Source organism: Myotis yumanensis, unplaced genomic scaffold, assembly GCF_028538775.1.
Source record: "Myotis yumanensis isolate MYYU_CA2020_CCGP unplaced genomic scaffold, mMyoYum1.0.hap1 SCAF_7, whole genome shotgun sequence".
Lineage (NCBI taxonomy): Eukaryota > Metazoa > Chordata > Mammalia > Chiroptera > Vespertilionidae > Myotis > Myotis yumanensis.
The window spans coordinates 20,178,393-20,205,673 of NW_027223758.1; the positions used below are offsets into that span (position 1 = coordinate 20,178,393).

At 39.6% G+C, this 27,281-nt stretch overlaps 1 protein-coding gene across 3 annotated transcripts in view; it reads right to left on the minus strand.

Annotated features, from left to right (window-relative positions):
- Positions 1-27,281, minus strand: part of MACROD2 (mono-ADP ribosylhydrolase 2) — a 1,930,060-nt gene that overhangs the window by 189,847 nt on the left and 1,712,932 nt on the right. For all 3 annotated transcript variants that reach the window (XM_070421435.1, XM_070421436.1, XM_070421434.1), the window contains exon 9: positions 11,521-11,602. In XM_070421435.1, the coding sequence (XP_070277536.1) occupies positions 11,521-11,602 (82 nt within the window). The remainder of the gene's footprint in view (positions 1-11,520; positions 11,603-27,281) is intronic.

Sequence of the window (27,281 nt, forward strand, 5' to 3'; positions counted from 1 at the left end):
TCTTATTTTTCCCTTTGCAATATAACTAACATATTCACAAACTAAGGCATCTTCGGTAAGGGGGGAGGTGAGAGGAGGCATTTTTCCTCTTAACCACACCTGGTAATCAGGAAGCAGATTGCTTTGCATAAAAAGTATCTGAGTTGTAAAACACAGAACAATTCCATTTAGAAATAAAGTGATTTCCTATGGGATCAAGTACAGAAGATTCAAATCAAGATCTTTTCTGAGTTTTTAGTTTTCAACTTTATTCTCTTATAAAAAGGGTTTCTTATTTTTCTCTTTTTTAACCTTCCTTCCTTCCTTCCTTCCTTCCACATTTTCTTTTATCTATTTTTGTCTTCATTTCTACCTTTCCTCATTGTTTTGTGATAAAAGAATAATGTCAAAAAGACAAATGACAGATGAGGCATCTATTTGCAACATATATTTGAAAATTACTAATATTATATACAAAGAGCTCTTACAAATTAATAAGAAAAAGATGAAATAGTAAAAAATATGCAAAGGATATATTAGCAAGTTCACATGAGACATTTGGAGATACAATAAATAAATAACTGAAAAAAGGATAATCCATACTATTAATAAAATATACTTTGTTACTCATTAATTACCTTATTTCATGTATAAAAGTGATAAAATGTAATATGCCCCATTATGAGAAGTGGGGAAAACTAAACTCACATATACTGCTCATGGGAGTGTAAATCCTTTGCAATGAACTGAATGTTTGTATCCCCCCAAATTTAACTGTTGAAATCCTAATCCCTAATGTGTTGGTATTACGAGGTGGAGCCTTTGGGAGGGGATTAGTTCGTGAAGGTGAAACTGTCATGAACGGGATTAGTGCCCTTATAACAGGAACCAGAGAGGGCTCTCTCTTTCACCAGGTGAGAACACAAGGAGAATGAAAATGACTGTCTACAACCAGGAAGTGGATCCTCACCAGAACCCAATCATGCTGGCACCCTGATCTCACACTTGCAGCCTCCAGACTGTGAGAAATGCATTTCTGTTGTTTATAAGACACCAAGTCTATGCTATTCTGTCATAACAATCCGAAAGGACTATGATACTCAGGTCACTTAATACAGATGTTGGTGTTCATATTTTTGACTCTGTGGATGGAGGCCCCTGAAGCTATTCAGCACATGTCATCCACCCATGGTGCTGCAAACACAATAGCCGATTTGGCAAGTGCTATCAAAAGCATCTTGGTTTTGTATGCATTTTGAAAAAGCAATTCCACTTGTAGAAGAGTATTCTAAAAAAATATGAATGTGTGCCAGTATTTACCTATTTATTTATCTATGTGTTATTTATATAAACTAATAGAGAATAGTTTTCAATAATAATTCTACAATTCAACAGTATGGTTTTGGGTAAACATTAGGTCTGTTAAAATTATGTTTTGGAAGACTTTATAATGATAGGAAATATGTTAAGCATTGGTGGTGACACAAGTTATACGATTGCATTTCTGGTTATTTGCATTTTCCATTTTAAAACACCTGAAGGATAAACAACAAAATATAATTCATTTCTGGACCATAGGACAGGAATGGTTTGCATTTTCTTCTTTTTGATTATCTTTATTTTTTTACTACAAATCTGTACTATATTGATAATAAAAAGTCATATATATTTTTAAAAGGATGGTCCCAAAGTTAAAATACCTCCTTTTAAAATTGTAATAAGAAATAAACGTTTAAAAATTTATAATGCTTGGTTTACATGCCTCTGTGAATATTCATTTACATTATTATTCATACTATTTGAAATTGGCCCATTCCTATGTTTGCACATGACAAAACTGAAGCACAGCAAAGTTGCTAGTAAGCAACATTCACAAAGTCACAGAGTTCTAAGGTGGTTGTAATGGAATATAAAGTATTTCTTGTGATTATAAACCCGGTGGTTTCCCCCCACATATAGATGATTTTGACTATGTATTGAGTTCTTCACCTGTCATTTGTTACCTATTTCAGATCTTAATCACCATTTTCACCAATATTGCCTTCAAGCTTTGTCTTATTATTATTGTTTTGGGAAAACTGATATCCATGGAGTAGTTTGGAAGATGAAAAAAAATAGAACATGTAGATATGCCATATGACTGTAGGCACATTAGCTTTAGAAAATCTCTAGCAGCACTATTACTGTAAATAGATTATATATATATATATATATATGCAGAAAGTGTAGCTTTAAACAACTGTCCATGTTTTCAGGATTGCTATGAGAAGAAGTTTTATATAGTGGAAAGGCTTTGAGGTTAGAAATAGTGTGTGAACTTGGGTAATTTATTGAACTTTCTTCAGTCTCTTTTCACATTTAGGTCAATAAAAGTGGATGATGAACCCATGCCATAGGATTATTGTTGGAAGGCCGGACTCTAAGTAAGGACTCAATTAATTCTTTTAAATATAAGAATTAATTCTTAATTCTCCTTAAATGTAGGATCTGTCACATTACCATTCAGCTCAAGGACTTCCTCTTAGCACCAGCATTGCTTAGGGATTCACAAACTGGATATAAGTATCCTGCTTACTTTTAAAATTCTCCTATCCGAACTGCCCTTCTTTGCTATGTCACTTACACAACACTTGGAATCATTTCTCTGTACCTGCTGATCCTTTAAAGATTACTGAATGTGCCACATTATTAATAAAACATACTCCTACTGCCCTGGTCCTCATAAGTATTTGCCTCTAAATCCCTGGGTGCTATGACCACACCGATGCTATACATGATTATTTGCTAATATTGTCTTCCAACTGTTCTGCATAATACTTGCCTCTCAGCCATATTATAACAACTCTATCTTAAATGCAGCAGTGATTGAAGCCTTGGCCACATAGTGGGCTAGGCATATAATAAATTATTTGTTTACTGATGGGCAGAAAGATAATAAGTGATGTGGATGAGAAAAAAGAGGGGAGAATGAAGAAGATGTATTTGAATGCTTTCTCTTTTTCACTTTTAAAGAGTAGATCCAGGTAAATATTTTTAAAATATGTCCTTTTGTCAGATTATATAATTATTAGAAATTTTGGATAAATATTTTTCCTTGTTGTGGAAAGTGAAAAATATAGGGAAAGAAGTGTAATACCCTAATTTAGCTATAATAACAATACTTATAGTTTATGGGAAAAAAAACTTTTTACGTGAAACTGGTTAAATAGAGTTTCAGCCTAACCTCATGGTAGTTTGGTATTTACTATAATAAACACCTTACTATATATTTACAAATATTCCATATTATGGAAATGCAATGGAATATTAGAAGTGGTCTTTGTTCTCCACAAACTTACCTTTTCATTGGTGAGAGAAGACAAAGGATCAAAAAAGAAATCATAATATAAAAATCCATCTGGAGCTGCCTTGCAAGAATGTGTATAATTTAGACAGAAATAAATGACACAAATGCATGGTCATAAAAATAAATAAAAACCTTATTCATTTCAATAATATTTACTACATCTTTGGAATAATATAAGCAGGTCAAATAGCTGGAATCTCAGATGATTTTGAATTTTTTGTTTAGAAAATAATAGGCATGTTAGATGTGACAAGCCAAATCAAAATAAAAATTAGGAATTTTCTTAATGATTATTTTTGTCTAAAAAGTAAAAAAGCATAAACCGAAGTATGTCTACATATTCAAATAAAATAAGTTAATAACATGTCTATCAGTATTTTAATAAAATATATGCAATTTTACAAGTCATTGGGATATGTTTAAGTATTTAACAGGTGTCAACGTATAGTTCTCAAACTTGACTTAAGCTTTGACTTTTCATTCAAATGTTTTTGTGTTGGTATTAAATAAATAAATAAATAAATAAATAAATAAATATGTATTTAAGGCCAAAAAACATCTCCAGTAAAGTTATAATTTATTTATAAAGTTATTTATAATTCCTATACATAATAATTTCATCTACTACTATTTAATAACTGTTATACATACATTTTTATATGATGTGTACCATTTCCACAGCTCATTTTTAAGGCATTGAATCTTCTTGCACCTTTATCATTTGACATTGCACTTGAGAAATACCCCCCAAATTTAGTGGGTTAAGTGACTCATTACTTTGCTATATCTATCAAGAACACAGGAAAATCTTCAGTCTCTTTAAATAATTTTCAATAAGTTTTTTGAGTTATACTCATAAACATGAATGTATTTTTCTGTCTAAGATAAATCTTCCTCTTAGAGACAAGTAGCAAGTTTGGGATGAGCATATAGGCATGCTGGAATCATTTTCCTAACTTATTAATTTTCTTAGCTATTTATTAGGATATATATATATATATATATATATATATATCCTAATATATAAAAACCCTGGGTCCGTAATGACCGAAGACTCGACCGACCAGAAGTCAGTCCTGCAGTCAGGGCTGGGTTGCCGAGGCGGTTACTGTGGTGACCCAGCACTGACTGCTGCTGCTGTGGGCGCAGTGACCCAGCACTGACTGCCTAGGGGGCTGTGGATCAGGCCCAGAGAGAGGCCCAAAGAGAGAGGCAGGGTCTGATCTGCAGCCTCTGTGGCAGCTGTTGATCAGCCATTGCCTCTCTCTTTCTCTCCCGGCTTCGCCATTAACCGCACCTCTGTTTCTCACCGGGCCACCACGGGGGCTGCTGATCAGCCCCGTCTCTTTGATCAGGCCCACAGATAGGCCCAGAGACGCTGACTGGCATAGAAAACAACTAATCAGGACCAAATCTGGGTGAAATGCGAGGAGCCAATGGCTGCCTAGGAGGCAGAGCTTTTGATGCTGAATGCCATAGAAACTGACCAATCAGAACCAAATCTGGTGAACTGTGAGGATCTAATGGCTGTCTAGGAGGCGGAGCTTTTGACACTGACTGGCATAGAAACCAACCAATTAGAACCTAATATGGGTGAACTGCGAAGGCAGAACCTAAGGTGGGGGCTGAGGAGGGGTTTTAAGGGCAACAGCTGTTTGGTGTAAGGTGTAATAAAGCAGTTCAATTTTTTATTGACTGGTTTGTCAGTACAGTGCATATGGCTGGCTATCAGTCCAGATATAGGAATTATGTGTTTTTGTCTGCCAAGAGCATCTCCTCCTGCTGAAAAAGGCTGCCCCACCCCTAATTTAAGCAATCCCATCCTATATAATCTATCTATACTAATAAAAGGGTAATATGCTAATTAACCCAGGTCAACTGGCCATCTTCTGGATGTCCAACTTCCTTCCAGACAAAGTCATGGTGATGGGGGCCGAGGCAGAGAGGGCAGTTGGGTGCGAGATCAGGCTGGCAGGGGAGGGCCGTTGGAGGAGAGATCAGGCCAGCAGGGGAGGGCAATTTGGGGCGATCAGGCAGGCAGGCAGGTGAGCAGTTAGGAGCAAGCGGTCCCATATTGTGAGAGGGATGTCCAACTGCCAGTTTAGCCCCGATCCCTGCGGGGTACCCGATTGGAGAGGGTGCAGGCTGGGCTGAGGGAAACACCCCCACCCCCTGTGCATGAATTTCATGCACTAGGCCACTAGTATATAATATTTGACTATTAATAAGTTGATACAAATATTTTACCTAAACCAAATAAACTTCTTAGCTGGATAAAATATTTACAAATTTTCTTGCTTTCTGGGTTAAAAAATAAAGAGAATATGGATGTATTTTTAATTTTTTAAAATTGATTTCTGAGAGAAAGGGAGAGAAAGAGAGAGATATACATCAACGATGAGAGAGAATCATTGATTGGCTGCCTCTTGCATGCCCCCACTGGGGACTAAGCCCGCAACCCAGGCATGTGCCCTTGCCCAGGATCAAACCCGGGACCCTTCAGTCTGTAGGCCAACACTCTATCCACTGAGCCAAATGATCTAGGGCTGGATGTATTTTTAGTCATAGGTTTTCACTGTGAATGAATCAGTTGAGATTTAGAAGTTGGTGGGGGCTGAAGATCTCTAAAATGAAAACATATTTGTGCGCTTACAAGGGTTTTTATCAACCGGTGGTCATTAAGCCAATGTTTGATGATAAAAGTAAAAACTTTTAGCCAATGAAGAAAAAAGCTTTGCTTGAGATATATAGAGAAAATAATTGGTGATTTTTTTTTCCCTTGCTCTGTGTATTAGCCTTTACTTCCATACTTATTCATTAGGTGTATAAAACATACATAGCTCTTAATCATATTTTCTGAGAATAATACACTAGAGTCATGGGCAGCAATAGATGAATGATACAAGGAGTAGACTGGGGCTGGGAAAACCAGTCAGCTGAGTAGGAAAACCAGGCAGTTGGGGGGCAAGTAACATTGTTAACAGAAGTCAACACATAGAAATCTGTGGGTTGAGAGGAAGTGAAGAGAGAGCAAGTCCAAAAGTCTGGATAAGGAGGGGTCATGAATCTGGAAAGCCAGAGGTTGGGCTAAGGGCACAGGCTCCAAATCCAGCTAGACAAGTTTGGGTAAGACATCACCCTATAAAAATAAACCCAGTCTGAAGTCAAAGTTGCTTTAATGGCCTGAATTGTAAGAAAGAGATGGTTCTAGTAAACCAGGGCTTCTTAACCTCTGCAGGGTGGATTTCTATAGCTGGATAATTCTTTGTAGTGGGAGGCTGCCATGTGACTTATGGGATGTTTAGCAGCTTCCCTGGCCTCCACTGGCTAGATGCCACTCCCTTTCCCCCACCATGGAAACAAAAAAATGCCTCAAATGTCCCCTGAAGGGCAAAACCACCTCTACTTGGAACCACTGCAGTAAACAGAGTAGGTTTTCCCTAAAATGAGGGAGGGAGGGAGGAAGTTTGACCATATCTCTCTAATTTCCAACATCAGGATTCTTTGATATAGTTCCAAATTGTAAAATTGACATTGTTATTGGGAGGTAAGTTAATATCCCCAAATTCTCTATTAGGATTTAGATTCCAATTTTTTTAAAAAAATATCTTCCATATTCCAAATCATTAAAAACTACACACAATAAATCCTATACACTAAAAAATATAAAGCTTTTATGCTGAGAACAAAGAGATTTCTGAGTTGAATCATACAAATATTACTTGCTGTAAGCCATGAAATGGTGCACTGCAACTATACATTATTTGCAACCAAAGTCTATGGTAATTCCACAAAGTTGCCACACTGGACTTCGAAACAACACATCTGGAAGGAAATATGTCAAATGTGCTTCACCAACAGCAAGATATAAAACTGTTGGAAAAAATTGTTACTGGTTTCCTTCCTTTGAAGTTCCTACTACATTTCCATGATTGGCTTTGTTAGGGGCTGAATTGTACCCCTTTACCGCCAAATATATATGTCAACATCCTAACACCCATTACCTCATAATGTGGCTGTATTTAGAGATAAGGACTTTGAATAAAAAAATAAGTCAAAATGAGGTTGTTAGGTGGGCCCTAATTGAAGATGATTGGTTTCCTTATAAGAAGAGGTTATTAGGCCCTGACTGGTTTGGCTTGGTGAATGGAGCGTTGGCCTACAGACTGAAAGGTCCCAGGTTCGATTCCGGTCAAGGGCATGTACCTTGGTTGCGGGCATATCCCCAGTGGGAGGAGTGCAGGAGGCAGCTGATCGATGTTTCTCTCTCATCGATGTTTCTAACTCTCTGTCTCTCTCCCTTCCTCTCTGTAAAAAATCAATGAAATGTATTTAAAAAAGAAAGAAGAGGTTATTAGGACACAGACACACACAGAAGGAAGACCTCATGAAGATACAGAGGACATGGCCATCTGCAAGGTAAGAAGAGATGTCAGAAGACACTAAACCACCTGATGCCTAGATCCTGGAATTGTGGCCTCCAGAATTTGAGAAAGTACATTTCAGTTGTTTGAGCCACCTGATCTGTGGTCCTTTGTCACAGCAGCCCTAGCAAACTAATCCAGGCACTTTTCCATTTTCCCTCATGGCTGTAGGTCCTTTGACTTCCTGGTGACCACTTTCTTGCTCACCTACAGGTAATAGCACCTGGATGATTTGGATGGGATTTACTTTTGAGATCACCAATTTGATTCATATTAGGAAAGATTTTATGAGGATTGTAGGTATTGGAAGAAAGAGAAGCATGGCAGCTTTGAAAAATGATGGGCACTTAATTAAATTAGAAATAAGACTTTCTCAATGTTCCAAATGCAACTGCAAAGTTGAATCCATTCTTCCCTGAAGATGTTCTGAGGAAATTAACCTATTATCACTTGTGCAGTGACAGATGTCATTGTCAATTTTAAAATATAACTCCGTTGCTCCTAGCTGTATACCTCATTATTCTCAAGTATCCATAATTTTCTATATCTAAAAGGTAGGGTTAATACAGTGCCTGCTGTCTAAGAGTTATTATGAAGCTTAACTGACTTGGCCCATGTATCTGGCTAATAGAAAGCAATCATAAATGTTATCTGTTATTCCTACCACTAATATTAGGTAGTAATTATGCATGTGTTGTATGTTTAATATAATCTTTTCTAGCCTAACTTGCATTGTTTTCCCATACATTGTGTTTCAGAAACCTAATTGTGAAATTTAAAGACATATGATTACCCCCAAAACATAGATATTTGGTTTAATATAAAAAAAGATCTTTTTTCCCTAAAACTATTATCATTATTGCTTTGGAAAGGGTTAAGAAGACTAATTAAAGATACTCTGAATAAGTCAGACTAGGAAGATTATATGGCAAGTCAGAAAAATTATATTCTAATAAAATATGGTATAGTTATAAATTAACCATAAATTCAAATTTTGGACAGATAATATATGTCATCTATAGTAGCAGTCACATATTCCATCAGATGTTACCCTTACTTAATATTGAATAATTAGAATTTATAAATGGCTGTTGACTCAGCATTGCAGAAATATTTAACAAGTTGGGGGTATTTTGACATTAAGTTTTAAAATGCACTTGCTGTTATAAATATGCACTGGAAATAATTTCATGAACATGCCATGATTTAAAGCATTGGTGTGGAATTGAAAATGATTTTATTATTATTTCAGTGGCTCAAGTATTAAAATGCATTTTGGATTTATTTAGAATAGCAATTTTTCAACAACCATTTATTTGCATAGTTACTAACACATTCAGAACCACTAAAACTGTCTCATTTTAAAAATGTTTATATGATTTTTGGCTTTGCATCATTGGAAATACCTGCTAATGGATAGATTTGTTTCAATATAATGGATTATACTTAAGAAATTTTTTTTAATCTTATGTTAGAGTGAAATTATATTTTCATCTTAGAAGACATAAAAATGAATATTATATCATCATTTATAAACATCTCAAGGAGTCAAAAATTTATAAAATCTTATAGAATATGGTATGATATTGACAAGACATGAAAATATTTACACCACACACCATGAAAAATTGCATTGTTTACATAACAAAGTTTTTAAAGACTACTTAAAATGCAGAAGTGCAGGTATAAACAGCTCACTGTGGTTACACAGGAAATGAAGACAAAAGATAAAACAAGAAAAATAAAGCAGAAAAAATAAGCCATTAGGCTATAGGGAGAAGTATTTATTAAATCCAACTCATATCAATAGCTATCTATTAAATAGTTATTAAGTGTGTTATTGTCTGAAAAACAGCTAGTTGCTTAAAAAAATAAAGGTAAAAAGAAAAAAGAGGAGGAGGTAAGAAGAAAAAGGAAAGGAAGAGGAAGGGGGGGAAAAAAAAGACTATAACCACAATCCTCTTCTTCATCACCTGGGAGTCTTTCCAAATTTATGAAAACAGTATGGAGTTTCCAAAAAATTAAATATGGAAATGCCATTTGACCCAGTGATCCCACTTCTGGGAATATATCCTAAGAAACCAGAAACACCAATCAGAAAGAATGTAAGCACCCTTATGTTCACAGCAGCACAATTTATAGTAGCTAAGATCTGGAAACAGCTCAAGTTCCCACCAGTACGTGAGTGGATAACAAAACTGTGGTACATTTATACCATGGAATACTATGCAGCAGTACAAAAGAAGGATCCCTTACCCTTTGAGATAGCATGGAGGGACCTGGCGAGTATTATGCTATGTGAAATAAGCCAGTCAGAGAAAGACAAGTATCACATGACTTCACTCATATGTGGAATCTAATGAACAAAATAAACTGTTGAACAGAATAGATCCAGAGACATGGAAACATAGAATGAAGTGTGGAGTCTCAGGGGGAATGCCGGGGAGGATGGGTTGGTGGGAAGAAATCAACCAAAGAACTTATATGCATATATGCATAATCCATTGACACAGACAATAGGATGGTAAAGGCTTGGGGTGGGGATTGTAGGTGGGCTAGAAGAGGTCAAGGCAGGGAAAAGGGGATATGTGCAATACTTTCAACAATAAAGATTGACTAAAAAATGTGCATTATGTTCTAGATAGGGAAAGAATATATTTAATATCCCAACTTAAATACATTTAGCAAATTTATCTGTCAATTAGAGAGGACTTCAAATTACTCTGAAGGGCTTAGTTCACTTTGAAATTAGCACAGAGTTGGACATCTCCAGCAGTTGCCTGTAGCTGTTCTTAACAGCTACTCACGTGCTGCTCAGATCTGCTCTTAGGGTGTCCTCTTCATTGTGTGGCTCTGATAGCCTACTTAAGAGGGTGAATGTGTACGAACACCCTCCACTCACCCCTTCCTATTGCCAGTCACTGGTTCATGAAAAGCCACTTCAAATGGCCATGAAAACCTTAAAGGAAAGCCTTCTGAAAGGCTCACCATAGCTTGAAATTTCTTGTAGCTGAGGAAAGCGCTATGGTCACTGTGACTTTAAGGCAACATGTAAATAACAAGGTATTAAACAAATATCAGCTTTCATGAGCTGGAAGAAGACAGTGGGGGGAAATAATTCAAATTAACCAGGTCCAACTAATGGCACATTCAATCAAAGTACAGCCGTTATTCAAGGTTCTGTAATAATAACCCCACGATTTCACCTACATCCTCAAAAACAAGTGTGAAATAAGATGAAGACTACCTGCTTAGATTTCCCTAGAACGAGCTGCTATCTTCATTGTAATTTGGGCCCAGAAAATTGGGAGGAGGAATGTAATGCAGAAACACTTTACATTCTGGCCACAAATATAAATGGGCTCGTCAGACATTCCATCAAAGGTGTTAACATGGTGGATATGAGCACAGGCCTGGGCAATTTATAAGTGTGTGGAGAAGAAACCACAGATCATGCCATTGTGGGCCCGAGGAAGAGCCTTTAGAAGTTATTTGGTCTAATCTGTCTTTTTTGATGTGAGGAACAGAGACTCAAGAGATTCTTTGATGTCCCCAAGATGACACAATGAACTCATGGGACAGAGATCTCGGGTCTAGATTTTCTATCATCACCTCGAATTCTTAAAAACTATGATACAAGTTCCCTTGGGTGACCTCTGCACAGAGACCACATTTGTTACCACCTTTAAGATGCAAAATGAAATAGAAATATAAGTGATGCCTCCATTTCTTCAATCCTCAATTCCAAAGGAAACAAATTGCTCTACTTACCTATAGGGAAAAAGTCGCTCATTTTCTTTTTGTAGATTTTGAAGTCGACTTCTAAGAAGACACAGAAGATGATTCGATCCACCTAGAGGCAAACGATAAACACTCAAAGTGAAAGGAAATATGGCAACTGCCTTCCCAGAACATGGACTTAGAACAAAAATCAGATGGGAAGTCCTCCTACAGATTTTTGGTGCTGTGCTGCTAGCTATATGACAGCACTAAGTGAAGTTTAAGTGTGTGTGTGTGTGTGTGTGTGTGTGTGTGTTAGTATATGTGTGTGAGTATATGTGAGTGTGTATGTGTGTGTATGTGTGTGAGTATGTGTGTGTGTGAGTGTGTGTTAATTTGTGTATATGTTTGTGTGTGTATGTTTATGTGTGTACTTTTTATGTAAATAAGCCCATGGGCTTTTTCTTGGAAAGATGTTATATAAATCAAATAAGAAATAATAAATGACAATAAGCCACTTTACAGCGAGCTAAAAATAAGATCTAAGATTCTGAAAGGATACCTAGACTTTATGTCTTATAAAACAGCCACATGAGAACTGTACAGCAGAGTGACAATAAAGTATGCAGTAAACAAAGCTCTTTGCCCTACCCTTGTTAAGTAAATATACTTATCAGTCCTGATAGACTGAAAAGCTTCTTCCAGTTTAATTTGCATGAGGTCACTTGCTCTTAGCTTAACATATTCAGAAATGCAACAGAAATAAAATACAATTAATTGACAGTTATACGAGGCCAATATAACTTTAATCTAGGAAGTATTATGGGATAAGTAAATGCCACTTCAAAAGTAAACTGTGCGTGCAGTCCCTTCTTTCTGCTTTGAGAGAGTTTCTGCATGTCAGGAGTTTCTTTGAGACATTCAGAAAGTACGGTAAGCAGAGGAGAGAAATGGAGTATGGGCAATAGCTCACATATATCTGATATTGAATCAGTGACTCAATTTTGTGCCTTGAAATAAATACCCCTTTCGTTCCTTTATTGTAACAATCTACCACAAGTTAAAAATTACTTAATCTATCAAACTACAACTGGTAATTGAAAAGAACATTAAGGGAGAAATTTTTCAGGACAGTAAGGAATGGAAGTGGGATGTGCTCATGGCAGGACATGAAAGAACACAAAGGGACATCCTCCTCTTAGCCCCTCAGCTCTCCAGCCTGTGGGGTTCAGATCCATGCTAGCCAAGTTCAATGTTACCAGCAGAAGAGATCTACAGGGGTGGGAGGAGGAGAGGGAGAGCTAGGACACAAGGAATCACCAGGATTCCCTGATGGAAGCTCAGAGTTGTGGTTCCCTGATCCTTGCAGAAGTCTAGACCCACATCTAGATACACTGCCTCCTGAGCACTTACTGGACTTCTATGGTATTATCACCAAACACCAAGCAGCCCCAGTAACTGCCTGCATATTACAGATTTTAGGAGAAAGCACCTGGCCTCCCCAAATGGAAGGAGTGGTGTGCAAATATCCATATTTTCTTTTCCCTGTATTCACTTGAGCTTCTGGTATCCAGTTCTTTCTGCATATCAATAACATTTTCTTCAAATGCAAAAACCGCCACCATCAACTTACTCTCCAGGTGAACTATAAGATCAGTTACATAAATGATTGACTATCTGCAATACTGAATGCTAGTCTACACTCTCCTCATGGCATGTCTATGCCCTGTGACTAAAGATAAATATCATAATGTTGAGCAATAGAAACAAGTTCCAACGGAACATATACTCTATGATACCATTTATATAAGTTTCTAAAGTACAAAGATACAACAGGGAAGGGAGTCATTCATAAGCATGAATATACAGAAACATACACAAGAATGTCATACACAAACCTCAGGATGCTGATGATTTCTGGGGAGGGAGGTAAGGTAAAGAGATGAACAAGTAAGTCTTTAACTGGATAGCTAATATTTTATTTGTTTGGAGGGGAAAGAGATTAGAGAAAATATTGCAAATGGATAATAGCTATAACTGTGAGGGTAAGTATATGGTTATCACATAATTTCCTGTATTTTCTTGTATATTTGAAATACTGCATAATTAAGAGTTCTAACACTAAAAATAAGACTTGTCTTAGACATACTCTACTCCCCAGTTGCACTGAGCTGCTTGTTGTTTCCAAACACCATAATTATTCTGACTTCTGTACCTATGATGGTTGACTTTTTCTCTAGGCTTCAAGTAGTCAGATTATTTCTAAAACCACCTAGTTGAGATAAAAATCAAAAAAGAAAATTTGACTTATCACAGACCTAAGAAGACGAACTAGCACTATCTCATCATACACATTTTCCTTTATTTTATGGTCACTTAGTATAAATTATCAAATTTTTTAAAACACTCATGTAGCATGTGCGTGTGAATGTGTGTGCGTGTGTGTGTGTTTGTGTGGAGAGGGGTTAGTGGTAATACTTCACAGACTAAATGCAGATTTCTTAAATATTGCAAAGAATTTTAATCCACTTTCAACATTTTGGGCTTTGTTACCATGGAAATGGTATGACAAATTCAGCAGCCTGATTTTATTTTCCCAGAGAGAAGGTAGATGATGAGGAAAAGGTACTTTATTTTAAACTAATTGAGCGGCCCAGTTCCCTGCCCTGGCCTTCCAGCATGACACTGAAAATATCTTGAAAGCAAGAAGAATCCAATAATTAACTTCACTTACCAAGTACTTGTTATATATGCATATGTAAATATATTTATATATGTGTGAAAAAGCCTAGTCTCTGTTAGTCAAGACCTCATTTGGGTTACAAGCTTGGTGTTCATAAACTCATGGTGGGTATTGATCAGTGCTTGTGGTAGATTGTATTTTCCAAGATGGTGTGCAGCATGGTGTCTGGTCCCACAGGCTCCTCTTAAAATACGATGCCATCACTCCTCTCACTGAAAGGCAGGATCTTTACTCCCTCCTCTTGAATCTGGGAGTGTCTGTAGCTCTGGCAGAAATGACATGTAACTTCTGAGTCCACAGCATAGGAGGTGATGTGGCTTCTGTCGGGTCCTCTTTGGAGGCTCACTCTTGTATCCAATCACCATGCCGGAAGGAAGCAGAGATACTGCATGAAGAATCCACATGTAGAAGTTCTAGCCAATAAGCCTGGTCGAAAGTGAGTAGCTTCTAGATGATTTTAGCTCCTGACTTTTGAGTCACCCAAGGTGATGCCACCTGGAGCAGAGATAACTTGTTCCTCTGAACTCTGCCCAAATTGTAGATTCATGAGTAAAACATAGAAATCCATTCCTAGAGATCTGATATTCTTCTAGTTTCTTCCTCCTGACACTGTTGGGATTCGTTGTGTTTCAGCTATGTGACACTAGTCTCCTGCTGAAAAGCTCAGACTGAATGGATCCAGTAGAAGCCACAATGGGGTGACAAAAATAGATATATAGAAAGTCTAACTGCTACATGACCGACAGAGAGAGTGGAAATCTGATTTGTGTCCATTCTTGCCCCAGATAAATTTCATGAGAATATGTAGGAATATGTAATTATGGCTTTAATTTTTCTTTTATGGTAGGCACTAGAACAATTTTATAAAATGGCTGATCTTGAGAGACTGTGTTTATTCATTTATTCATTAGCTATTAACTGAGCATCTTCAATGTGTTGTGCCTCACCCAGGTGCCATTCTCTCACCAGAAAACTTGAATCCAGAACTGAGTATTTTTCCCAAGGTCAAACAATTAATTAGTGGCAAAATCTCAGGCATCTTAATTTCACGTCCACAGTTCTTTCTGTAATATCACCCAGATTGACACACATGGGACTGAGTTTATATACCTGTCACTAGTTCTGTGACACTGGACAAGCCACCATCTCACTGGGCTGCAGTTTTCATGTCTTTATAAAGAAAGGATTGAATTGTATCCTCCTTTTATTTATTCTTTAATCCCAGTTATAGTCTATCTCTGTGATCATTTTGTACTCCATCAACCTAGATAAGCTGGAATTACATTTCTCTGTATGGTTCTGGGTTAGAGTTGGCCACAGAGAAATTTCCATGAGATTTGGAGGGTAGAAGTGTGCAACCACTGCACTAGGCAGGTGAGTACAGGGCATCAGGCTCTAGGCAGGTCGTGTACATGTTGATCAGCTGGCCCTTGACTTTTGCCAACCTTGCTGGTTCCCCTGCCTCAGGCTGTCTGAGTCCTGGGCTGGGTCCATGTGCAGCTCTGCTGCAAGGACACCAGCTTCTTCTGCAGGGGATTGCCGTTTGGGGATGCCATGCACTGAGAGACAGATGCATGTGACAGTCTGTTCCTGTGGGCTCCAGTTTGCTCTCATAGCTTCTACTTTTTCCTTGTTCTTTTCAACTTTGCATTCAGCTTTCCTCTTGACCATCTCTTGACCTGCCCCTTGATTTCCTACTCTACTGACATACTCCAGATCTGGTCAGATGCAGAAGCAATGGCCTTCCATAGACTTCTTCACCAGCTTTGCTCTGCTCAGCTAATCATCCCCGCTGAACATGAACTTCCCCATTTCCACCTACAATTGTATAAAATCAAATCCATATAACAACTCCCTTATTCTATACCACCCACAAGATTCAGCTTCCCTTATTAAACCCTGCCCGATCTAATCTTTAATATCATATCATTGAAGATCATGTAGAACACAGTGAAGGACAAAAAATAATAACAGTGTTCTTTTTTGGGAGGCATTTAACCTGTTACTCAAATTTCATTTACTTCCTTCAATATAAACTTTTGTTGGTCCTGCTCATCTTCTTGGTGAACTTCCTAAAGTGTGCAGCCATTCTTTGGTAGTTAAAGCAACTCTGTGTACTTAAAATGACTCACACTTTTAAAAAAATATTTATCTATCTATTCATTTATTTTAAATATATTTTTATTGATTTCAGAGAGGAAGGGAGAGGGAGAGATAGAAACAACAGTGATGAGAGAGAATCATTGATTGGCTGCCTCCTGCACACCCTCTACTAGGGATTGAGCCCGCAACCTGGGCATGTGACCTTGACTGGAATTGAACCAGGGACCCTTCTGTCTGTAGGTCACTGAGCCAAACTGACTAGGGTTCACACTTTTTTTTTAATGGGCAAGTTGTAAGTCAACTCAGATGGGTCCTCCGGCTAAAACATAAGAGCAAATAATACAAAAGGCAACATTTATATTTCTAGAAAAGAACTGTAGTCCTTATTATATTTTAAACTAGAACCTTATGAAGAATTGAGTGGTGCTCATTGTTATTTCAGTGCGTGGCATAGGTCCTGATGTATAATATGAGCTCCGTAAATATTTGCAGTGTATGTGTTCTGGCAAACAGACTTGACTAAATGTAAGTATATGGCAGATATTGTTCAAGGGTGTTTAGTTCCAGAACCAGAAATTAACTTCTTTAGGAGGTAGAGTTTCCTTTATGTTTTTCAAAAGACTTGAGAACTGAATTATAGAGGCTTCTGGTTGCTTTTACGAAGTGGAAAAGAGCTATATAAAGAACATGAGTCATTTATTGTTATTACCCGTCATCTTATCCAAAGATACTCTGCAGAGTACAATGGCTTTTGAGCCCAGTATTGATGTTTTCATATAGGTGCTTATTAGTTTCACAATAGAAACCATGATAACAACTATAAACTAAAATTTATTAAAAGTTTTAAAAGCTTTTGTAAAATGAAAAGACAATATTAAGTATTGGCAAAGATATGGATTAACAAAACTTTCATATCCTGCTTTTGGAAGTAAAAATTTATACAAAAACTTTGGGAAATTCTATGGCAATATCTACTTAATTAGCTGAATTTGCCCATAGGCTATGTGTTACTCCCAACACAATGTACATAATATGTTCCCCAAAAGATACACACCACAATGTTCATGACAGCACTATTGTAGTATCTCCAAATTGAAAGCCACTTAAATGCCTAAAATGGCAGAATAGATAAATAAATTGTGATTTATTCACACAAGAATCCAGGGGAAAAAAAGAGTATACGCTGGATGATTCCACTTCCATAAAGTTAAAAAATATTACAGAAAGAGACAAAATCACCTATGTCGTTAGATGTTAGAAGTTAGATTAGAAATAACTCTGGGTGACGGTAGCTGGAAAGGGACCAAGGGGAATGCTAGGAATCCTGTTTTTTTTGTTTGTTTGTTTGTTTGTTTTTATCTGGGTGCCAGTTCTATGTTCAATTTGTAAAAATGTATCAAGCGGTACACTTAGGATATGTGTTCCTTTCTGTATGTTACACTTCAATAACAATTTTTTAAAGGTTGAAAGTCTGTTACAGTTGTCTTGGTCAACAACAAAAATCTATTTTCATTGACTTAGAGGTCAAAAAAGTCCTTTTAAAGCTGCCCTTCTAAAGTCAATCTCTCCATATATTTCCGCTGATGCCAACTGTAGCTCACCCATCAAGGTATAAAGGAGTAAAGATGTATTTCTTTCACCAGGATATCCATTAATCCACAGTTGGGGGTTTTATGCCCCATAAACATGATGACATAGTTCTATTAATCTTTTTTAGCATCACATCCACTGCCCCTGAAAAGCGTTACACAGTGAAGCAGGTTTCAAATACCTACAGCGCACCTCTTTTCTTCACAGCTACCAGTCCTAGGGCAGTTGACATAGCAAAGATTATCCTGTGTTCAGCGATACTGGGAGAATGAATGGATTCTGATCAGTATAATTTGCTTCCCCAATGACAAATGAAAAAACATTCAAATGTCTGGTGTGCATGGAAATAATGCTTTAACGAAGGCCTAATGGGGGGCTACCTGTGTAAGTGCAGCCTGATGAGCAAGGGGTGAAGTCTCAGCCTTCCTAAAAGACAATCCAACAGCCTCACCAATGCAGGCTTGGATATTGGGGCATTTCATAAAACAGTGGCTACTGCTAATAAGTGAATTAAATTTCAGGGTTTAAGTATCAAAGTTGTATCAGGACAGGTTTTGAGAGGGGTGGGAGAACCGCACCATCAGAGCTTGCCTGGTGATATGAGTAAATCAGGGTTCAATAAAGGAACAAGGGGATGAGATCATTAGTGATTAATTGAAGAACAGAAACAAAAAGTTGGGTTCCCTGAGCCGTAGTTCGCCCCCTCCTTTCAAATGGAGTAAAGAAGAGCGATCTGCCCTTGTACCAGTGTGGTAGTTCTCTGTTGTGCATTACAAATTTAGTAGCTTGAGCCAACAATTGTTTATTAGCTCATAGGCGAAAAGTCCAGGCCCAACAGAGTTGGGTTTTCTGCGCAGGGTCCCCAAAGCGGCAGTCAAAGTGTTGGCTGCACTGCAGTGCCTACCTGGGGTCCTCTTCTGAACGCATCTAGGTTGTTGGCAGAATCTAGGTCCTTACAGTTGTAGAACTGAGATCCCTATTTTCTTTCTAGCAGTCAACCGGGGACAGCTTTCAGCTACCAGAGGCCACCTGCAATCCTTGCCAGGGGCCCCGGAAAGGCAGCTCAGGGCATGAACACTTTCTTTCTTCCAGGGCGACTGTGTCTCTATGGGTTTCTCCTCTCCAACTTCTAGACTAATTTTGAGAGCCCACCTAATTAGGTCAGCCCACTCTCCCTGTTAATGAACGCAACTGAGTAATGCCTTAACTGCATCTATAAAAATCTCTTTCACCTAATCATGTGAAGGACTGCCCCATCATATTCACAGGTGCCGTCACACTCGAGATGAGACTGGACAAGGTTTGCACAAAAGAGAGCAGGTGTCAGAGAGCATCGTAGACTTCTTTCTCCCACAACCAGTCATCTCCTATGTAAACAGCTGCCTATATTCCAACCTGGACTCGACCATGTACGAGCTCTGTGACCTTGAGCAGGTCATCTAACCTTCCTAAGCCTCAGTCGCCTCATCTCTAAAATGGAGGCTGGTATATTAGTGGGGGTTAGTATATTAGTATTCTATTGCTTTTTGACAAATTACCACAAACTTGTGGCTTAAAACAACCCTGCTTATTAGTTCATGGTTGTGTAGCTCAAAGGTCCAGCATGGTGTAACTGGGTTCTCTGTGCATCATAATGGTGAAATCAAGGTGTCATCTGGATTGAATTCTTGTCTGGAGGGGAAAATTCAAGTGGTGCCCCTCATTGTTCTTGTTGGCAGAATTAAGTTACTTGAGGTCCTAGCCCAGGGGTGGGCAAACTTTTTGACTCGAGGGCTACAATGGGTTCTTAAACTGGACCAGAGGGCCGGAACAAAAGCATGGATGGAGTGTTTGTATGAACTAATATAAATTCAAAGTAAACATCATTACATAAAAGGGTACGGTCTTTTTTTTTTTTTTTAGTTTTATTCATTTCAGACGGGCCAGATCCGGTACGCGGGCCATAGTTTGCCCATGGCTGTCCTAGACTGATGTCTCCATTTCCTTTCTGGCTGTCACTTCAGAGTCACTCTCAGTTTCTAGTGTGCAGCCATCTGCATTACTTGCTAACTCTATGTTCAAGTTGGCAAAGGCATTTCAAATCCTTCTTGATTTTGAATCTCTGAGCTCCTCCATATCAGACATCTACACACAGATTTTAAAAACTCATGTGATTAGGTCAGGCCACCTGGATAGTTTATCTTAAGGTCAACTGATTTGGAACCATAAGTATATCTGCCAAATCCCTTCACAGCATTACCTAGGTTATTTTTTAATAACTCTGAGAAGGTGTGATTCACTGGATGATGGGAATCTTGGGAGAATTTTAGAACCCTGCCTCCTACAATTGACTACAATGACCACCTGAGATACTCTGTGTAAAATGTTTGGCGAAAGGTTTGACATATAGTAAATGCTTCATAAACATCAATTATTTATTTGTAAAGTTATTATTCATAAGGTACCTGAAATACCTAGTACAGTCCTGGCATCTATCCTATCTAATAATAGACAAACATGGTAATTAACCATACCTCCACTACGCTTCCCATTGGCTAATCAGGGCAATATGCAAATTAACTGCCAACCAAGATGGCGGCCAGCAGCCAGGCAGCTGAAGCAAACATGAGGCTTGCTTGCTCCGGTGATGGAGGAAGCAAAGGTTCCCCGCCTGCCGCAGCCAGGCTCTGAGCTCCAGTCTAAGCAACAATGTTGCAATTATAGAAGCTAAACAAACCCCAGATACCTGCTTTAAGCCAGCCGGCCTCTGAGTTGGAGCCGCAACAAAGTTTCAATTACAGAAGGTAAATAAACCCCAGAATAAAAAAAAGAAAAAAAAGAAGAAAAGGAGAGACTGGGAGCTTCAGTTGCAGGCTTGGCCTGCCTGAAAACAGCCTTCAGCCCCACATTCAGGCTGGCCAGGCACCCCAATGTGGACCCCCACCCTGAAGGGGGTGAGGACAGCCTGAAAACAGCCTTCAGCCCCTCATCCAGGTTGGCCAGGCATCCCAGTGGGGACCCCCACTCTGAAGGGGGTGCAGGCAGCCTGAAAAGAGCCATCAGCCCCTCATCCAGCCTGGCCAGGCACCCCAGTGGAAACCCCCACCCTAAAGGGGGTGTGGGAAGCCTGAAAAGAGCCCTCAGCCCCTCATCCAGGCTGGCCAGGCACCCCAGTGGGGACCCCCACACTGAAGGGGGTGTGACCAGCTGCAAACAGCCATCAGCCCCTCATCCAGGCTGGCCAGGCACCCAAGCGGGACCCCCACCCTGATCCGGGACACCCTTCAGGGCAAACCAGCCGGCCCCCACCCATGCACCAGGCCTCTATCCTCTATAGTAAAAGGGTAATATGCAAACTGACCCTAACAGCAGAAAGTCTGGGAATGACTGGTCACTATGACACACACTGACCACCAGGGGGCAGACGCTCAATGCAGGAGCTGCCCCCTGGTGGTCAGGGCGCTCTCACATGGGAGGAGCTCTGCTCAGCCACAAGCCAGGCTGATGGCTGCCAGTACAGCGGTGGTGGTGGGAGCCTCTCCTGCCTCCTCAGCAGCGCTAAGGATGTCCGAATGCAGCTTAGGTCTGCTCCCTGCTGGCAAGTGGACATCCCCCAAGGGCTGCCAGAGGGATGTCTGATTGCCATCTAGGCCCAATCCCCCGGGGAGCAGGCCTCAGCCTGCAGGTGGTCATTCCCCGAGGGGTCCCAGGCTGGGCTGAGGGACCCCCCCCCCCCCCCCCCCCGAGTGCACAAATTTTTGTGCACCAGGCCTCTAGTATATATATAAAAGGCTAATATGCAAAGTGTCTGCTTGGGAGTTCAGCTGGAAGATTGGGAGTTCGATCTCTTGCTATGGCGTGTGCTGACTACCAGGGGGCGGTGTGGAACATGGTGGGAGACAAACAGCAATGGTGGGGTGCTGAGGGAGCGAGGGAAGGGGGAGGCAGGGAGGCAGGAAGCCTGATCAGCTCTGATCACCGGCCAGGCCTAGAAACCCTATCTGTGCACAAATTTCATGCACTGGGCCTCTAGTATAGATATAACCACTATTCACTTGCTCACTTGGTGAGTCCTTTATTTCTATTCTGATCTTTTAAACAGGTCAGGGAAAGTATGAGCCAGTTAGAGAACCTTGGTAGCACTTTTTGGGACTGCTATGCTGAAAGGCCATTTTATTCCAATTTTACAATTGCTAAGGAATTCTGTCTTAAAAGGAACATTTACAAAAATGGCTCATGTTATATATAAAGCAGTTCCTTTTCTTTATTGTTTATTTTTTGGTCTGGCCATATCAGCCAACAAGAGAAAGGAAAAAAGAATAACTGAACAGTTAGGCTGCAACAGTGGACAAGACTTCACAAGACCCTACAGGAGACTCTGTCCTGATATTTTAATTTCCTTGTCAAATGTCACCAAATATCATTCTTCTGGTTCTTAAGGGCCTTGAGTATGTTCAGATTTGTGCACTGCACCACAGAAGCTAGCATTTAAATCTCCAAATTACAGAACAGGAAATTTTTCCTCTCCATGTTCCCAATGACATCGGGATGAGTTGGAGGGCATTTTAAATCCATAAACTCTCAAAGGGCATCTTTGCATTGTAAAATCATTTCTGCATTCTTAAAAAAGATACTGTAGGTTTTTTGGTTTTTTTTTTTTTTTTTTGCAAACTCAGTTCATCTGTCATTGCTCTGTGGCAGCACAATTCAGAGTCTCCTTGTTTTGTTTTGATAAATTGCTCTTTTTGACTTTTCTTCAACTCTGTAAGAAAAAAATGGCCATGTAGCTGAAGAACCAAGAGTTATTTTGATTTGTGCTGCAGGCTCATTCATACAAGTTAATTTCCAAGCGTGTGTCATATCCATCAAAATGGACAACCTCACAAATGGACACATCTACCATGGTCCTTGAAGTTGCTCCATATGCTTAGCACAGAAGAGACAGAGGCACAGACAAGGGTATAGGACCTGCAGTTCTAAATGCTGGCATGGCCCTGGTCATGAAAGAAATAATCCTGGGAGATACTGGGGAAAATGCCAGTCAAAGATAAAGAACAGAGAAGCATCGATCAGACCATCAAACCTCAGAGGGAAGGCAGGAGAGGGTGGTGGGAAGGGGGAGAGATCAACCAAAGGACTTGTATGCATGCATATAAGCATAACCAATGGACACAGGCACCAGGGGGGTGAGGGCATGAACAGGGAGGTTTGGGGGGGGGGGCAATGGGGAGATAAGGACACATATGTAATGCCGTAATCAATAAAGAAAAAAAGATAAAGAACAGATTCCCTTTTCAGAATTGGAAAGGGTGCTGTGGTATGCTACCTATCTGCCCCTTCCTTCAGAATGAGAGCCATCATTCTTCCCATTGCTGGAGGCGTGAGTGACTGACAGTTCTGAAGAGACCCTCTCAGAGGACTGTCCTCAATTAGGGCCACTGATTATGGGCTGAATTCCTTCCCCCCAATTTATATGTTGAAGTCCTAACCCTCAGTATCTCAGAATGGGACTGTACTTGGAATTAGGCTGTTTAAAGAGGTAATTAAGTTACAATGAGATCATGAGGATGGGCCTTAGTTCAGTATGACTGGTGTCCTAATAAAAAGGGGGTATCAGGTCACAGATACACATGGGGAACCATGTGAGGACACAGGGAGAAGACAACCATCTACAAGCCCAGGAGACAGGCTTCAGAAGAAACCTACACTATTGACACCTTGATCTCAGACTTCTGGCCCCCAGAAGTGTGAGAAAATAATTTCTGTTGTTGAAACGGCTGAGTCTGTGGCACTCTGTATGGTAGCCCTAGCAAACTGATGCACCACCCTGGCTTCCAAGCTCCTGGTGTGTTCAATGTCCCCTCTTCCCAACCCTGCTCCCCTCATCCCACTCCCAGCATGATCCAATAAACCTCCTTCTCACAGTCTCCTCAGCCTGCTTCTCAGAAAATGTCACCTTTGGCAATAACCCTCTATTTTTGGCAATTCGAATTATTTCCGTTTCACATCCACTTGCTATATCATTTTCAATGATACAAATGACAACGGCCAATCACACATGAAGTCTATCCAACAGCTAACTCTGCTACCAGCTCTTTGTGGAGACACAACCATATTCTGTAGTTGGGCTGACTAATGGGTAAGAGGCTAGGATTCATTTTAAAGAAGTATTAAAAGTCAATACAAGCTATAAATGTTTTCTAAATAATGTGGCAACAGGTTTGTTGATATCAGGGTTCCCCCTGAAACTCACCATTGGGAAATGACTCTATGAAAGCTCTTTGTGTCTCTATTCTGAAGATGGGAAATTGGGTCCATTCATGGGTGAGAGTGCAATGACAGCCATACCAAGTCTAGGTAAGATCTGTTTTAATATGGCTGATGGTGCCCAGAGCTGAAAAGAAATACATTTCTACAGATGTATTTATTTTTTCTAATGATGGTTATATATTTTTGTATAAAAGTAATGGATTTCCTTTTGTGTAAGAGGTCAGTTACTTAGATGGATTTTAACAAATCCATAAAAAAAGAAAATGAGTCTGTGTAGTCTGGAGGTGTGATAGGCCCCAAGGTGCCCTATCATATTCCCCCGTGTCTTAGTAGTAGAAGCCAGAGGATGACCAAGCATCTGTATGTCTTTTCCTGAAGGGTTTCTTTGTACTAGGAGATTCTGATCAAGTATCTAGTAAGCTGGAAATTTGGAGAATTACTGTCCCTACCCTAGCAGCTCTCAAGCAAAGAATGGCAGGAGTTGATGTTGAAATACCCCCACTTCATCACCCTTGGGTGAACTCTCTGACAGGGGGTGGGGGTGGGGATTCTGGTTGTTCAGGGTGGTAACTTGCTTGCATGCTCTATGTTGACCTTCTTTACTCTACTAGTACTTCATTCACAAATAATCTAAAGGCATTCTAATCCTTGTCTCAGAGTCTTCTCACAGAGAACCCAAATCAAGACGTGAAAAGAAAATTGGTCAAATCAACTTATTCTCTCAGTATCCAGCCAATCAAAGGTTAATTTAATATGATTCTGCTTCTAACTTGGTTAAGATACATTTTTCTATCACTCACTTAGTGCCCTCGGTACCCTTAAACTGAAAAGACAGTGCCAGAAAGAGGCCTTTGACTCAAAATGTTCACAGTTTAGTTTGTGATGTGAAATTACCTTCCAGTGATGAAGCTATTGTTTATCAAGCACTCCTGCAGAGCTCATTGCAACCCAGCAAACCTAGCTGCCACCCCCGATGGTATATTTCATACTCCTCCTTCTGAGAACATTCTTCCTTTTTTCTTTTATTTGATTAAGAACATCTGCAGAGGTAGTTCAGCTACAAAAGTTAATAATTACTCTTTTGTTTTTTGTCATAGTGATTAAAAATTTCAAGGAAGAATTGTCATTCACTGCTGCTTAGGAGCTTGCCCATGGAGGACAGTGTTTTATACAGCCAACAAATCACAATCTTAAAGAAAAGATGCCATCATCAGGAGAAATAAAAATCGCTCCTCAAAATGGAAATGCTATGCCAAGTCACAGGATGGCTCTGAAGCCTGGTCATGATGCTGAACAGAATGGGGCCACAGCATAACTGCAAACCAGTGCATTCTCATTTTCTCAACATTTCCATTAGCATCTGAAACCCATGCAGACACCATGTACAGTTCAAAAGAAGCTTATTAACATAGCATCTGAAAGAGCATTTTGTGAGGACAAAAGCTGTTTTTCTCAAGCTGGTGTCCCTCCCACTCATGCAAAGAAAGAATCTTTTTTTGTTCAAAACCCAAACCCCAAGAGAACAATCATTCTTGAGTAATTTTCCATAGGCTCATGCCTCACACAATAAGAAGGAGCAAACCAGAGTGGTTCTATCCAAAATGCCCCTTGGGGCTGGGTGGTGACAGCAGAGATGCCTGCATGTGGGGGGCACATGTGTGGGTGGGTGTTTTTGTGGAGTGTATAAAAGAGAGAGGAAAGGGAGTGTTTCATCTATGTCGCTCCTCTCACCACCCCCCGCCATCTCTTTCTCTCCTCTAAAATGTACTATCTGCCGAAACCGTTTTGGCTCAGTGGATAGAGCGTCCGCCTGTGGACTGAAGGGTCCCAGGTTCGATTCCGGTCAAGGGCATGTACCTTGGTTGTGGGCACATCCCCAGTAGGGGGCGTGCAGGAGGCAGCTGATCGATGTTTCTCTCTCAACGATGTTTCTAACTCTCTATCTCTCTCCCTTCCTCTCTGTAAAAAATCAATTATATATATATATATATATATATATTTTAAAATGTACTATCTGCTCCAAACCGTGGATAATTACTTTGTGTTTTTATCTACTTGCAGCTATTTTACATTAATTCTCTCTAAGTGCCATATAAAGGAATATGTGCCCAACTAGACTATAGACCCTTGAGGTAGACACCACCTTGCACTTCAGTCCTGCTTCTACCTAGCAATTGATGTAGCCGGCAGAAGGGCATAGAGAAAGGCCTTCTTTGTACTTCTCCACTGGACCAATAAGTAGGCTTTGAATGGCCTGATGACCACAATTCTCTGACACAGGGTCCCCCAAAAGAAAGAAAATATGAGGAAAAGGTAGAAGGGTTGGCCCCTGGCTCCCTCCCTGGAAGAAGTAGCCTTTATTCTCCTCCCTCCTTCTTTCTAAACACATTGCCATCCGCCTGATAGACAGATAGGCTGGCTCCCACTTCGTATTTTGAAAATCAAACTCATGACTTTTAGTGGTTTTATCAATTAAGTTTTCTTTGTAAAGAAAGGAAATCAGAGAATACCCACGAGAATTGTTAAATCTTCCTTGGGGAGTTGTGATGGTGCCCAAAGTGTCTCTGCAAACTTTTATTTGCCACGTGGTTCTTTGTTTAGTGGACTGCGTGAAATGTCCATGCTTGTATATACAAAAGCAACATTTCTCCTCCCTATTTTTACTGATCTAGGAAGAGAGGCTCTGCTCTACAACTGGCTTCAAGTCCTCCCTGGCACATGGTTCTCTACCCTCCTTGGGGACTGAACACCACTCCCCAGAGAATCATGACTTAGTGACAGAGTGCAAGTGTGCTTGGTATATTGATACATTTGCATGATTAGATTATAGATAAATAGATAGTTGATAGATAGTTATTGTTAATAATGCAGTCTTTTAAACTCTACATTTTAAGATCAAATCCATTATGAAAATTATGTCTTCTCAGGGAAAGAGAAGGGAGAGGAAAAAGTCTAATTGTTATTGAACACTTTGTGCTGGACTCGAGGGGTTTGGTTTTATGTGTGTGAGCTCAGAGCATCCAGAACCCTAACTGCAAAATATCATTATCCTAAATTTGGTAAGAGACTCTTTTTATTTGTCTTTTTAAGCAAAACAAAAATTAAAACAACAGAGAAATAACCAAAA